This window comes from Scleropages formosus, chromosome 18, assembly GCF_900964775.1.
Source record: "Scleropages formosus chromosome 18, fSclFor1.1, whole genome shotgun sequence".
Classification (NCBI taxonomy): domain Eukaryota; kingdom Metazoa; phylum Chordata; class Actinopteri; order Osteoglossiformes; family Osteoglossidae; genus Scleropages; species Scleropages formosus.
This window is the reverse complement of record NC_041823.1, coordinates 4,663,619-4,676,443: the sequence shown is the minus strand read 5'-3', so window position 1 is coordinate 4,676,443 and position 12,825 is coordinate 4,663,619. Positions and strand designations below refer to the sequence as shown.

Here is a 12,825-nt window from a genome sequence, read left to right as displayed (position 1 = left end):
TCTGTGTTCGGGGCCCAATGTGGACCTGGTCCATTTATATTCGTTCATCTCGTTGACACTTTTCTCCAAAGCGACTTAAAGCTTTTTTCTTATTTACACAACTGGGTCATTTTTACCGTGTTACTTCCAGGTCAGCACCTTGATCAAGGGTGCTGCCGTACGAGGCGGTATTTCAACCATGATCCTTTCAGCAGCTGTAACTCCCACACAACCAGACACTCTTAATGGTCCAGGTAGGGAAGAACTGACCGCACTGGTGCTGAAAAGACTCCCAGATCTTAGTTTTCTCAGGGTGTGATGTCAATGTGAGGCAGTAGGTGGCGCGGTGGTTAAAGCCATCCCCTTGTAGTCAAAAGACCAGCGTTTACCCTTGATCAAGGTACTTTCTTTGAACTGATACAGTAAAAATTACTCAGCTGTGTGTTAATTATTGCAAAAACGTTAAAATACAAACTTAACATTTCAACATTACAACTAAATGATGTTACTGAGGGCGCGGTGGCGCAGTGGGTTGGACCACAGTCCTGCTCTCTGGTGGGTCTGGGGTTCGAGTCCCGCTTGGGGTGCCTTGCGACGGACTGGCGTCCCGTCCTGGGTGTGTCCCCTCCCCCTCCAGCCTTACGCCCTGAGTTGCCGGGTAGGCTCCGGTTCCCCGTGACCCCGTATGGGACAAGCGGTTCTGATAGTGTGTGTGTGTGTGTGTGTGTGTGTGTGTGTGTGTGTGTGTGTGTGATGTTACTGAAAATAATGAGATAAACGAGGAAAAAAAAAGGCAGGTGGCAGTATTAATACAAGAATAAAAAGTTTTTGGTGTGTACTAAAAATAGACATTGATAAATAGATGTGTACTAAAAATAGACCACATCTACTGCGGGTATATGTAAGTTTAGTGTCAACTTCTATGTAAGTGCAGGGGTCAACTTTGGTGGTGTCACCCAAAGCTGTTCACCCCTCCAACGAGTGGGCAGGACGGTCTGCGGCTGGACCCCCTCCCCTTCCGTGCCGTCTTTGCAGCCCTATGCAGGGTAATGGGCTCGCGAGGGGATAGATTGGAGTTGGGGAGATTGACCGGGGAGCCCATCGCGAGGGAGCAACATGAGCCGCTATTGATCTTCACATTGTGCGGCCTCTGGGAAATGGACATGCCAGCTTTACTTACACAGGGTAAAAATTCATCTGGGGGGTCCTTGTGACTGTATATAATTAAGCCCCCAGCCCTTGTTCCTCCAGAAATCCATCAGATCTGTGGCACAGTGAATTGCTTTTCTTTTTTCCTGCTTCTGTTAACAACGTGTCATCACGTCTATACCGAATAATATGAGTAGGGTGTAAGTAGAGCATGGGTGGAGTATGAGCAGAGTCTTCACTTTGATTTATTTTAACGTTCCCCGTTCCGATCATTCCTCACCGAATAACTAACTCCGTAAAATAATTCTGTGCCCTCGCCGAACACTAAGAAAAGGTTGGCGGCAAAACGGCTGCCTTGAGTGAGCCTGACCTGTGGATGCGAGACACGAGGATGAAGTCGATCTCTAGCGAGACGAAATTACCGTTTTTTTTTTTTTTTTTTTTTTCGAGGACACAAAAGTTTTACACTTTATTTCTAACTGCTTTTTCTCCATGGATCTGTTTTCTGAAATTGCTGTCTGTTGTGGAGCGAACGAAACCTGAGTTTAGCCGCCGGGTCAGCAGATGGTGGTAGAAAGCGTCCGAACAAAACGGGAGTGTGCGGCCGCCTTCGTTCAACTCACTTCCACAGTGTTTACCGCTTGTGACGGGTGTTCCTGAGCGCTGGTGATGAATAGCAATTCGGGGAATGCTGATGAACCAACAATCGGGACTGAAAGGAATGAACAGGAGTTTGTGGAAATTCATTTTTATTTTTCCAATCCTTTTGCGGTTTTCTTTCTTCAGTTGTGAGGTCAGTAGGTTGTTTTGCTGACGCCTGTTTACGCAGAACGGAGCCGCTGCTGTTACAGCACCATAACCTCTGTGTTTCATAAATCAATATGTGAAGGTAATTATGCTGAAGGAAACAGAGCAGGTCAATTGGCTGGACTGTAGTTTCTTGCTATAAATTCTTCTGCCAGTAGTGTATATATTGTTTTTGTGTGTGTGTGTGTGTGTGTGTGTGTGTGTGTGTGTGTGTGTGTGTGTGTGTGCGCATATTCAAAGGATGGCCTGAGTACCTGGGTGGCGTGAGAGGACATGGGTTCAATCGTTGCTCAGTCTGTGTGGAGTTTGTATGTTCTCCCCTTGTCTGTGTGGGTTTCCTCCGGGTGCTCTGGTTTCCTCCCACAGTCCAAAGAGATACTGTCAAGGTTTCCCCTCTGTGGTGTGTGAGTAACAGAGAGAGTGTGTTCCACTGATGTATGGATGAGTGACCCATTGTAAGTAGTGTATCTAGCAGTGTAAGTCACCGCGGTGAATAAGGTGTGTGGGCTGAAAGTAAGACTACGTAGAGTTCATTGGAAGTTGCTTTGGAGAAGAGCGTCTGATAAATAAATAAATGTAAATAAAAAATGTAAATGTCGATGGTTGCTGGGTGCTAATATAATGAAATCAGAGGTCCATTTTATGATAAGTGTAAAGGAGTTTAGTGCTGAAGTGGACACTTAAAAAAGGCAGACAAGGAGAATGAATTGGTTAACACACACAGAGTATATATATATATATACATTATTTATATGTATTCATATATATATATATATACTGTATATATGAAGCGCATATGAAGCAATGCACAAAGTTTCTGAAGGAAACGCACCCGGTGTCACTCAGCGTCTCCCCATCCCAGGAGAAACACGTTTGACATTTAGCAATTTCATAATGTCCACAAGGGGTCCTCCCTGTTAATTAATGCCCCCCTTTGAGGTTATTAAGATAAGGCACAAAAGCCCAAGGCCCTTCATTACACCACGGTGCAATTACAGCACCCTGGTTGTGGGCCTCACCTCACGCTAGCCCAGAATGCTCCGGAAAGGCAATTAAAGGGGTCCAGCACAGGGAGGGAACAGAGGCCCTGATAAATATAGCTAATTGCTGGAGAGCAGGACATGAGAGGGACGGGAGCTGGGAATTGATTGCGTCCATTAGGGCTGCAGAGCAGGTTAATCGTCCGGGGGCGGAAAAGGTCACTGTCCTGCTTCCCTGTGTGGGGCCGTGGTGTTCAGGACTAACCTGCTTTCATCTTCTCCAAGAGGTCAGAAATCAAGCGTGAAGGTTATCAGTTCTGGCTCTAGTGTGGTGGAATGAGCTCCCCCTGTCCCTCGGAGCTGCTGAATCCCCTTTAAAATTTGAGAAGGGACTCAAACCAATCTCTTTCACACCCATTGCTCTCCTAACCTCCTGCCCTCTCCATAAACTTGCACCACATGATTCGTCAAAATGCTTTTTTTTTAAATTCTCTTTCAGTAGCATATGCAAAGCCCTGTAGGGTTTTGGTTCAGGACTTTCTGATCCCAGTTAAAAATGTGCATGTGCCGTTACATAATTTCACAAAAATTTTCCTGCAAAACAGGACAAATGAACTGACCCACGTAAACAGGCAGCTGAAAACAGATTTGCGCCGCTGTGCGGTTTTCTGCGAACTGCTCTTCTCAGTAATCGGGTTCTTCTCTGAGGTCACGACTGACCTGCTGGAAAGTTCTTAATGTCACCAGAATAGCAAGGGCTCCAAACACCAGTATCACCCAGGAAAACACACAGATCTGCTGCTGCTGTTTGCTCTGACTGAACTGCAGCGTATTCTTTTTCCAGCCCTGGATCTCATGGACCTCATGAGGCAGAAGCTGGAACAGCAACTGAGGCTGCAAATGTGTAACCGGAAGGTTATGGGTTTGAATCCTGACAGAGACTAATACCTTTGAATACAGTCAATAATGTGAATGTCAGCAAGAAATCTGAGGAGGTGTCTCACATCCTAGTTGTAGTTTTTTTTACTTCTGTCACCTTGCAGTCTGAAAGACCTGAGTTCGAATCCCACTCCTGCTACAGTACCCTTATCAAGGTGCTTACCCTGAATTAATATAGTAAAAACATAAAGTTGATTACCTAACATTCCTGTACAAAAGAGTCAAATAAAAACAAAAATTTAAAAGTGTTACCTAAGCAAATAATGAGAATCTACTGTAGTCAGTTAAAAGCTTTCTGGCTTTTAAAAAAATATTAATGCATTTTTCGTGTAAAAAAAAAAAGCAGATGAAGAGGAGCTTTAGTACTTCAGATAATAGATTTTTATTCCATCAAACCAGTGCTGTCAGCCTATGGGTTTATTTTCTTGAAATTGTTTAGTAAATGCATCACTGTGTGAATCTTTTTTAACAAATACTAATATATTGCTATATAATACATAATAATATAACAAGTAAATAATATACTGCAATGTGTAATATACTGCAGGGTAATAAGAACTTTCACTGAATCTATATTTTCCTCTGCTGAATCATTATCCAATAGATGCGTTGTAATATATTTAATTGATGTTATTGATGTTTTTTAGCTATATGACAATAGTAATTTTTCACACCCCTTAAGCGCTTATATTTTGTAGCACCTCGTTAAACCCCGTTTTACAGCGATGGGAACGGAATCCGATTTTTCTGAGCGCTCGGAAGAAGCGCTAAAATAACCGAGTCAATACTGCCACCTGGTGGTCAGAGCAGAGGTTACAGTCTCGTTTAACGGTACATATTTTTTCTTCGGCAGCATTTTAAGAAATGAGAAGCGCTCCCACGACGATTTATATTTGCATTTATTTATTTATCACACACTTTTCTCCAAAGCGACTTCCAATGAACTGTAGTGTTACCAGCCCACACACCTTATGCACCACAGTGACTTACACTGCTAGATACACTACTTACAGTGGGTCACTCATCCATACATCAGTGGAACACACTCTGTCACTGTGAGTGAACCTGAACAGCATGTCTTTGGACTGTGGTAGGAAACCAGAGCACCCAAAGACTTACACTACTAGATACACTACTTACACTGGGTCACTCATCTATACATCAGTGAAACACTCTCACACTCACACTCACTGTGGGTGAACCTGAACAGCATGTCTTTGGACTGTGGGAGGAAACCTGAGCACCCAGAGGGGACTCACACAGACAACATGCAAACTCCACACAGACTGAGCAGGGATTGAACCCACATCCTCTCATACCACCCAAGCCTGTGAGACAGCAGCACTACTCTCTGTGCCACCTATTACATTTCTCTCACACACACACACACACACACACACACACACACACACACACACACACACTTTCAGAACCGCTTCTTCCATACAGGGTCACGGGGAACCAGAGCCTACCCGGTAACACAGGGCGTAAGGCTGGAGGTGGAGGGGACACATCCAGGACGGGACGCCAGTCCGCCGCAAGGCACCCCAAGCAGGACTCGAACCCCAAACCCACTGAAGAGCAGGACCAGGTCCAATCCACTGCGCCACTGCGCCACCGCACCCCCTTGTCCTATTACATTTCATCACAGCTATATCAATAAACATTAATGCGGTTTCTGTCACTGAAAAATAAACATGATATGTGTGGTCTCCTCATGGAGGCAAAAATGATTGCAGAAAAGTTCAGTCTGTCTTCAGCATAATGTTTTTTTTAATCCTGCTTCTTTTATGCTGTATTTCATTTCCAGCCCTTTATTCTTATCTGTTTGCACTTGATGAAACACCAAAGAAGATACTATATCTGAGATCACCTTCTCTGAGATCGTTATGTTTTCGGCAACTAGTCGCTTGAAGCCCCCCTGCCTGTTGCTGTTAGAAGCTTCTGTGATAAAATCCCTATTTTCACCTCACCTGATTCCTTGGATGTCTGCTGATCAAGACTTTCCCATCTTGTGGCTGTGTTCCTCGACTGCTAAAATAATGGACAGTTGTGAGGAAAAGTCTGTGTCACAGACACTCTGACGTTGTGCTGTAAAATTATATGACATAACTTGGAATTTGTTTGTCCCTTCATGTCAAGCAGAAACCAGCCCCACAAAATGATGCTGCCTCCACCAGGCTTCAAAGCCGGTTTGAGTCTTTGTGTTGCCATGCAATTTTTGTTTTCTCCAAACATAACCATATACACTGACCAAAGTTCAGCTTTTGTCTCATCAGTCCACATAACACTGTTCAGGAGTACTATGGAACATCTAGGTGGTCTTCAGCAAACTTTACACAGCAATGTTTTTTGGACAGCAGTGGTTTTCTCCATGGTAACCTCCCATGAACACCACTCTTATTCAGTCTTTTTCTTATAGTAGATCCATGAGCACAAATGTTATTGAGTGCAAGAGATGCCCACGGACCCTTAGATGTCACCCTAGGGTTCGTTCTCACTTGTGTGACCGTTGCACAGTGTGGACTCGTACTGTCTTTGTAGGACACGCTCTCCTAGGGAGAGTCGTAGCGGTGCTGAAATTTTCCATTTGTAAACTCTGTGCAACACTGTGGACTGACGGAAGCCCGAGTCTGTAGAAATAGTTTTGTAACTCTTTCCAGTCCAATGAGCTTCGACAACAGTTCTTCTGAGTTCCTCTGAAACCTCCTCGGATCGGCGCATATTGCAATTTAATGGAATTCCGTTGTGAAGAGCAGGTAAGTGAAATTATGTTTTTTTCACGACAGGGCAAATGAAACCCACACCCGGATCACCTGACTCTCCTCTTCAAGATGTCATTATCCTAGAGGTTCACATACTTTTTCCATCAATGACCTTGATTGTTCATACCATTTACTTACTAAAGATGTGGGAATGTAAAATGCTACCTGTTTTTTTCTTCAATAAAACTCCCTTTATTATTATGATAAGAATCATATGACTTCCATGTGGAGACCCAGATAGTTCCAGTGGGTTCACAAACTTTTTCCTCTCTGGATAAATATAATTGCTTTATTTATTTTCGTTGGATTCCAAGTTATGGATTTATTTGCCGCTCTGGGGTCCCCCACGTGCTCCAGAGTGAACATGATACAGGTCAGATCTAAGTAACTGTCCTCGTTTCCCTCGTGCAGACAGGGGGATGTGACCAAACACCTGTGAGTAATGCAGAGTCTGCGCCAAAGGATGGGACGGGAGAGGATGACGGTGGTGGGGATGGAGCTGAGTTCACAGCCCGGACACCGGGACCCTGCGCTGCTCTTACTGCTCCTATCGGTACATTTCAACTGGCTGTTCAATGGATTCAGACACAACTACCCGCAGGAAGGGGGAGGGGGGGGATCCAGCTCCCGAAACATGATTTCTTCACAAAAATAGACATTTTGCAGCCTCTCCGCGCGACGTGATCCCGATTTATGAATGGAGAGACGAAAATAATCCTTCTCCTCTTTCCCACGGGGCTTAACGGTGTCCGTGAAACAAAAGAGGATTTGGTTCGAATCCCTCTAATTCCGCCGTGGTTCAGCCGTTCGTGTCGACTGGCGAGGCGCGTCCCCGCAGCCGCACGCAGGCAACGCGCGCAGCCCCGCGTCCTCCACGGAAACGCCGCCACGCGTGGATTTTCTCCTCCCCGCCAAGTCGATCGCTCGACATGAGCGCGCTCCGGTGTCGTGGCCGCGCGCAGACGCGCCGCTGAAGCCCCGCCGCGTCCTCCTCGTCCCGCGCTCGCCTTTTTCGTGCGACGATGTCGTGCAGCATCCCCATCCTCCTCTTCCTCCTCCTCCTCCTCCTCCTCGCTCTGGACCGCAGGCACAGCGTCGCCTCGAGCCCCACGGATGACAGCGCGCCGCGCGGCGGCGGCCACGCGGACCACGGGGAGCCGGGCCACAGGGACGCGCACCAGGACTCCTACAGCACCTTCGCCTCCGAGTTCCTCGAGTCCCGATACCTGTCGGACGAGGGTAAACATCATCATCTCGATCGCGCGCGCGCGCGCTACTCCAAAAAAATGACCGTAGCGTAGTAAACCGCCTCGCGCGTCAGCAGTCCGGCGACAGTCCGTCCGCGGCCGTCGGGCCCTTTTTTATTTCTTTTTTTTTTTTTTTTTTTTTTTGTTTTAAACGATTATTCATGTTGCTGGCACATGAGATGAAAGAGCTCTTCGCATGAATCGGGACATCATCATCATCATGTGTCCGTTTTAATTCGGGCCCAAAAAAGCCCGTCCGCGCGCCGCTTTGCGGTTCAGCACCATGGAGGGCGGCGCGCGCGCGCGCGCGCGCACACGCGCCCACACGCGCCCGTAACAAACAAACAAACAAACGAACAAACAGGGCGACGGGTTCGAGTTCTCAGCCGTTCCGCTGCGTCCGGCCTGCATGAACTGCTCAGAAATCGCACGTAGTCAAAGAAACGGGTCGTTTTCGTGGTGGGGGTGGGGGTCACTTCTATTCTATTGGGGGGAAGCAAAGGCGACACTAAAAAATAGTGATGTTTTTATGGGGGGGGCAAAAATATTACTGAGGTGACAAAACAATATTACCATAATACTGAACGAAAATATCAACTATTATTGCTGTTATAATGTCAATTTAATGTATAAACCTTAAGACGAATGCTAGATGATAATTATAATTTTTATTATTATTATTATTACTATGGATCACCTCTATTTCACTTTTTACTCAGTCAATGTGTTGGGGTCTGTTTCTACTGCGGCCTGAAATGTTGGAAGTCCGTAGAACGGAGCCTCCTGTTGAACCCTCAAATGAGATTATCCTCACTGACTTTGGAAGTGCGCTGCTGTATAAATGGTAAAGAGAACGAGGTTTGGAAATTGAACGGAAACGCCCGTTTATCCGAATTCGGCAAAGACCGCCGTGAGAATGTGCTTCTTCAAAATCCGGTTCTTCTTTCCTCAGGATACCCGTTCCCGACGGCCCCACCCGTAGACCCATTTGCCAAAATCAAAGTGAGCGACTGCGGTCTCACCAAAGGATGTGTGAGGTAGGACATGTGGCTGCTGCTTAAAGACTCGCTCCATATTTGGTCTTCGGTAATCTCCCACGTGTTGGGCACCAAGTGTGCATCACCCTCTGTCCACAAATAATCCTCAAATCCTCACACATATTTTTACATTTTTTTCTGTAAATATTAAAGGTGTGTTGTCATTGGGTCAGCAGGTGGTGTAGTGATTTGTGCTGCTGCTCTAGTGGTCATCGGTCACAGGTAAAAAAAAAAAAAAAAAACAATGCCCAGGTGTATAATAGCTTAATTTATAAAGCACCCTTCTACGCATTTTGCAGCTAAAAGAGAAAATTAATTGCAATAAAATTAAATTTAGTAAGTATAGTCTACAACAACACCTTGAGAAATTAAAAAAAAATTACTTTTGAGCTGTATTGTTCTATATATAACAAAATGTTCATTATAAGCTAAAAAAATTAAAATGATAAAATGTTTTAAGCATCTTTTTCAAAGTATCCACAGATCCTGCTTCTCTGATATACAATGAGATTTTGTCGCATTGTTTTTGGAGCATAGTGACAGAAGGAGGTTCCTCTCCACTCAGTTTTCGGACTTTTGGGACACGCATTAGATTCATTCATTTTGCAAGTCGCTCTGCAGAAAAGTGTCAGCGAAGTAAATATGTGTAAATAAATGTAAATTTAGAAGGGCACTATGATCTAAAATCTCCCTTTACTAGATCCCATGTTCCAGCCTCATGCTGTCTGTGGATAGCTTGGCTCTTAGTGTGCTGCGGTGTCCCTCAGGGACCAGTACTAGGTCCAGCCCTTGCAGTAGTGCTGGCTAGAAACGGGTTACTTTGCATCGATCTCCCTCGATCGACAGATACGGCAAGCCGGGGTGCGACGCGGAGACGTGCGACTACTTCCTGAGCTACCGCAGGATCGGCGCTGACGTGGAATACGAGATGAGCGCCGACACGGACGGCTGGGTGGCTGTGGGCTTCTCTTCAGACAAGAAGATGGTGAGATCAGAGGTGTTGATTGAGAGAAGTTCTTTGCTTTGGTTTCCCTGAGCAAGGTTTCATCTGAAAGTGAAGAGGGTGCGGTGATTTAAGTAAAAAAAAAATGCGGAACCAGAGGAAAGGCCGGATCAGGCTGGTCCCCCGCCAGGAGCCGGGATCATTCCACGATGCCGTTTCTCCGTCTCGCGCAGGGTGGGGACGACGTCATGGGCTGCGTGCACGACGACAACGGCCGCGTGCGCATCCACCACTTCTACAACGTGGGCCAGTGGGCCAAGGAGATCAAGCGGAACCCGGCGCGCGACGAGGAGGGCATCTTCGAGAACGGCCGCGTCACCTGCCGCTTCAAGCGACCGCTGTATGTGCCGCGTGAGGAGACGCTCGTCGACCTCCACCTCAGCTGGTACTACCTGTTCGCATGGGGACCGGCAATCCAAGGTGAGTATCCTGCGATGCTTAACGCTCCAGCGTGGTCCCCGTTTTACGGGCGGAAGCACCACCGTTAAAAATTACATCATTTTAAAGCTTCGGATTAGCTTTTCTACCAGACGATGACATAAGTGTGGTGGGAAGAAAAGACTTGACGGCCCCAGCAGCTGCCATTCCTCGTTCGCGATCCTAACCCCTACCCTGACCGCCTTCCGCAGGGTCCATCACCCGACATGACATCGACACGCCGCCCGTCTCCGATCACATGATCAGCATCTACAAGTACGAGGACATCTTCATGCCCTCAACAGCCTACCAGACTTTCTCTTCCCCGTTCTGCCTACTGCTCATCGTGGCGCTCACCTTCTACCTGCTCATGGGGACACCGTAGACACAGCTGGAGGCGGAGCCCAGGGAACAAGAGCCAGCAATAAAAAAAAAGAAACAGGGACACTGACTGTGTATCATCTGCTTACTGCCATACAAAGATGTGCAAATATATATAAAGAGAAAAACACACATATACAATAAGTATCAATATTTATATAAATTCAGGTACTCGGTAGGAAGCCTTCAAGTCGCCGATCCGGTGATGCGGCAGTGTGGTTTGTGGTCAACTGACATGTCCCAGTTAGCCTTATATCATGGAGATGGGAAGTAGGAGCGTCTCTGATGATATTATAATAACCCGTAGTTCTCATTTTGTATTGTGTTTATTTCACAGTTACCAGTATTATTAATGTGTGCCTAACTTGTGTGTGCCAGTCATTGTCAATGAGTTTTTGCAGCATCCCCACCTCATTAAATCTGCTAGAGGCCAAAGGGGTGTGGCAAGCAGATGGGTGGTATGTTGGTGGCCAATGGCAGGAGGCCAAAGGGGCGGGGCATAGGAGTAATTGGCCAATAAGGGCTGGCGTAAGGTAGTAAGAGGATGACAGTGGCGAGGGGATGTGTGTGTGTGTGTGTGTGTGTGTGTGTGTGTGTGTGTGTGTGTGTGTGTGTGTGTGTGTGTCCATCCATCCATCCATCCATCCTCCAGCCTCATTCAGACACACCCCTTCCATTGTCACGAGAGATGTTTCTGTTCCTTTACTCATGAATATTGAGCCTAATTAGAGAGAGAGGTATTGCATTTTATTCTAAAAAAACTCTTAATTTCTAATGTACTGATTTAGAGACGGCTGCCAGCAGTAAAATAAACCAGTTTTAAGCTCTGTATGCTACCTGCCTTGTTGAGTATGTCATATGAACTGTACTCTTAATCAGCTGTGCTTTATTGTCACTCTATACCGTCTCTGTTTATTTGTTTGAATAGCTGTGTGGTCCAGAGTCTGTGTAAACTAATCACCCTGGGATTCCTGCTATAAAACACAACCATCTCTGACTGAAATAGGGATCCCGGTAAATTATCTTCATGTTCAGATAATCCATTTGTGCTCTTTGGTTTAAAATAAAAATAAGTTTGTTTTTTTTTTTTTTTTTTTTTTTTGCATGTAAGGGAATAATAATAAAATAAATGAATGAACTGAGCAGATACATTTTATTACTTCAGCTGTACTGTACAGTGATGTAAAAAAGAAGGCCGCACATATTCAATATCCTTCTAAATTCTGTTGTCTGTAATTCAAGTTTCCAGAGCATCATTCATCTCGTTCTGTCTCAGTTCCCAGTTCAGGCACCGCAGGTTGTTTAGTGGTTAGAACCACTGCCGTATACTCAAAAACTCGGGTTTCAATCTGATTTCCCGCCGCAGGTTCTTGCTTTAGATTGATACAGTAAAAATTCCCTAGCCGTATGTGGTGTATAAGCCTAACGTCACAATTTGCTGTGAAGAAAAGTGTCAAGTAGATGAGTAAATGGCAACAGTTCTCACTTGCTATTGTTTTAAATTACACCAATCCCTTTAGGGGTTAATTTGTTTACCCATGAAATCACCCAATTGGTGAAATCCCATTGTAACTGGATCAAATCTACATCATTTCTTGTGGTTAAAAATAACTGTTTTTCTTAAAATATATTTTAAAAACCAAAAAAAAGGGTCTTCTTATGCATTACAGCGACAAGATAAATTATAGACTTATAGAGGATATTGTATTTTTCTAACAAAAAATATTATTTTCAGCCGGTCTTTTAATATTACGCTTTCATCCATTCATCATCATTAGTGGAAGATGGAGAAAGTGAAAGGGAGGTCAAAAGGCAGATTGTTGCTGCGTCAGTAGACACGTTGGCATTGTACCGCAGATTGTACCACAGATTGTACCGCAGATTGTACCACAGATTGTAGCGTGGTGGGTGAGAGCTCTGCGCTGCAGGCGGCCGTTGATTTTTGTTGAAGAAGAAGAAGAAGAAGAAGAAGAAGAAGAAACAACCATACAGTTGCATCCAAACAAAAAATTACTTTAACGCTGTAATAAAATGTTCCCTGTCACGTCCCACGGGGTCACTGCCCCTCCTGGTCAGAGGCGGCGCCACTCAGTGCTGCTAGTTAACGCTCACGTATCACCT

General features: G+C 45.5%; 1 protein-coding gene across 1 annotated transcript; it reads left to right on the top strand.

Moving 5' to 3' along the window:
• The first annotated feature begins 6,935 nt into the window (after nucleotides 1-6,935).
• frrs1l (ferric-chelate reductase 1-like) lies at nucleotides 6,936-11,797 on the top strand. Its single transcript, XM_029259801.1, has 5 exons — nucleotides 6,936-7,858; nucleotides 8,819-8,903; nucleotides 9,750-9,888; nucleotides 10,080-10,326; nucleotides 10,536-11,797. The coding sequence occupies exons 1-5, from the start codon at nucleotides 7,642-7,644 to the stop codon at nucleotides 10,706-10,708; spliced, it is 861 nt and encodes a 286-aa protein (XP_029115634.1). The 5' UTR covers nucleotides 6,936-7,641; the 3' UTR covers nucleotides 10,709-11,797.
• Nucleotides 11,798-12,825: the final 1,028 nt, after the last annotated feature.

What these genes read in the sequence shown, in the direction of transcription:
- frrs1l (XM_029259801.1), top strand. Translation starts at nt 7,642, where the DNA reads ATGTCGTGCAGCATCCCCATCCTCCTCTTCCTCCTCCTCCTCCTCCTC. An exon ending in CTCACCAAAGGATGTGTGAG is followed by an intron (nt 8,904 to 9,749) that starts GTAGGACATGTG and finishes CTCGATCGACAG; the next exon opens with ATACGGCAAGCCGGGGTGCG. An exon ending in ATGGGGACCGGCAATCCAAG is followed by an intron (nt 10,327 to 10,535) that starts GTGAGTATCCTG and finishes CGCCTTCCGCAG; the next exon opens with GGTCCATCACCCGACATGAC.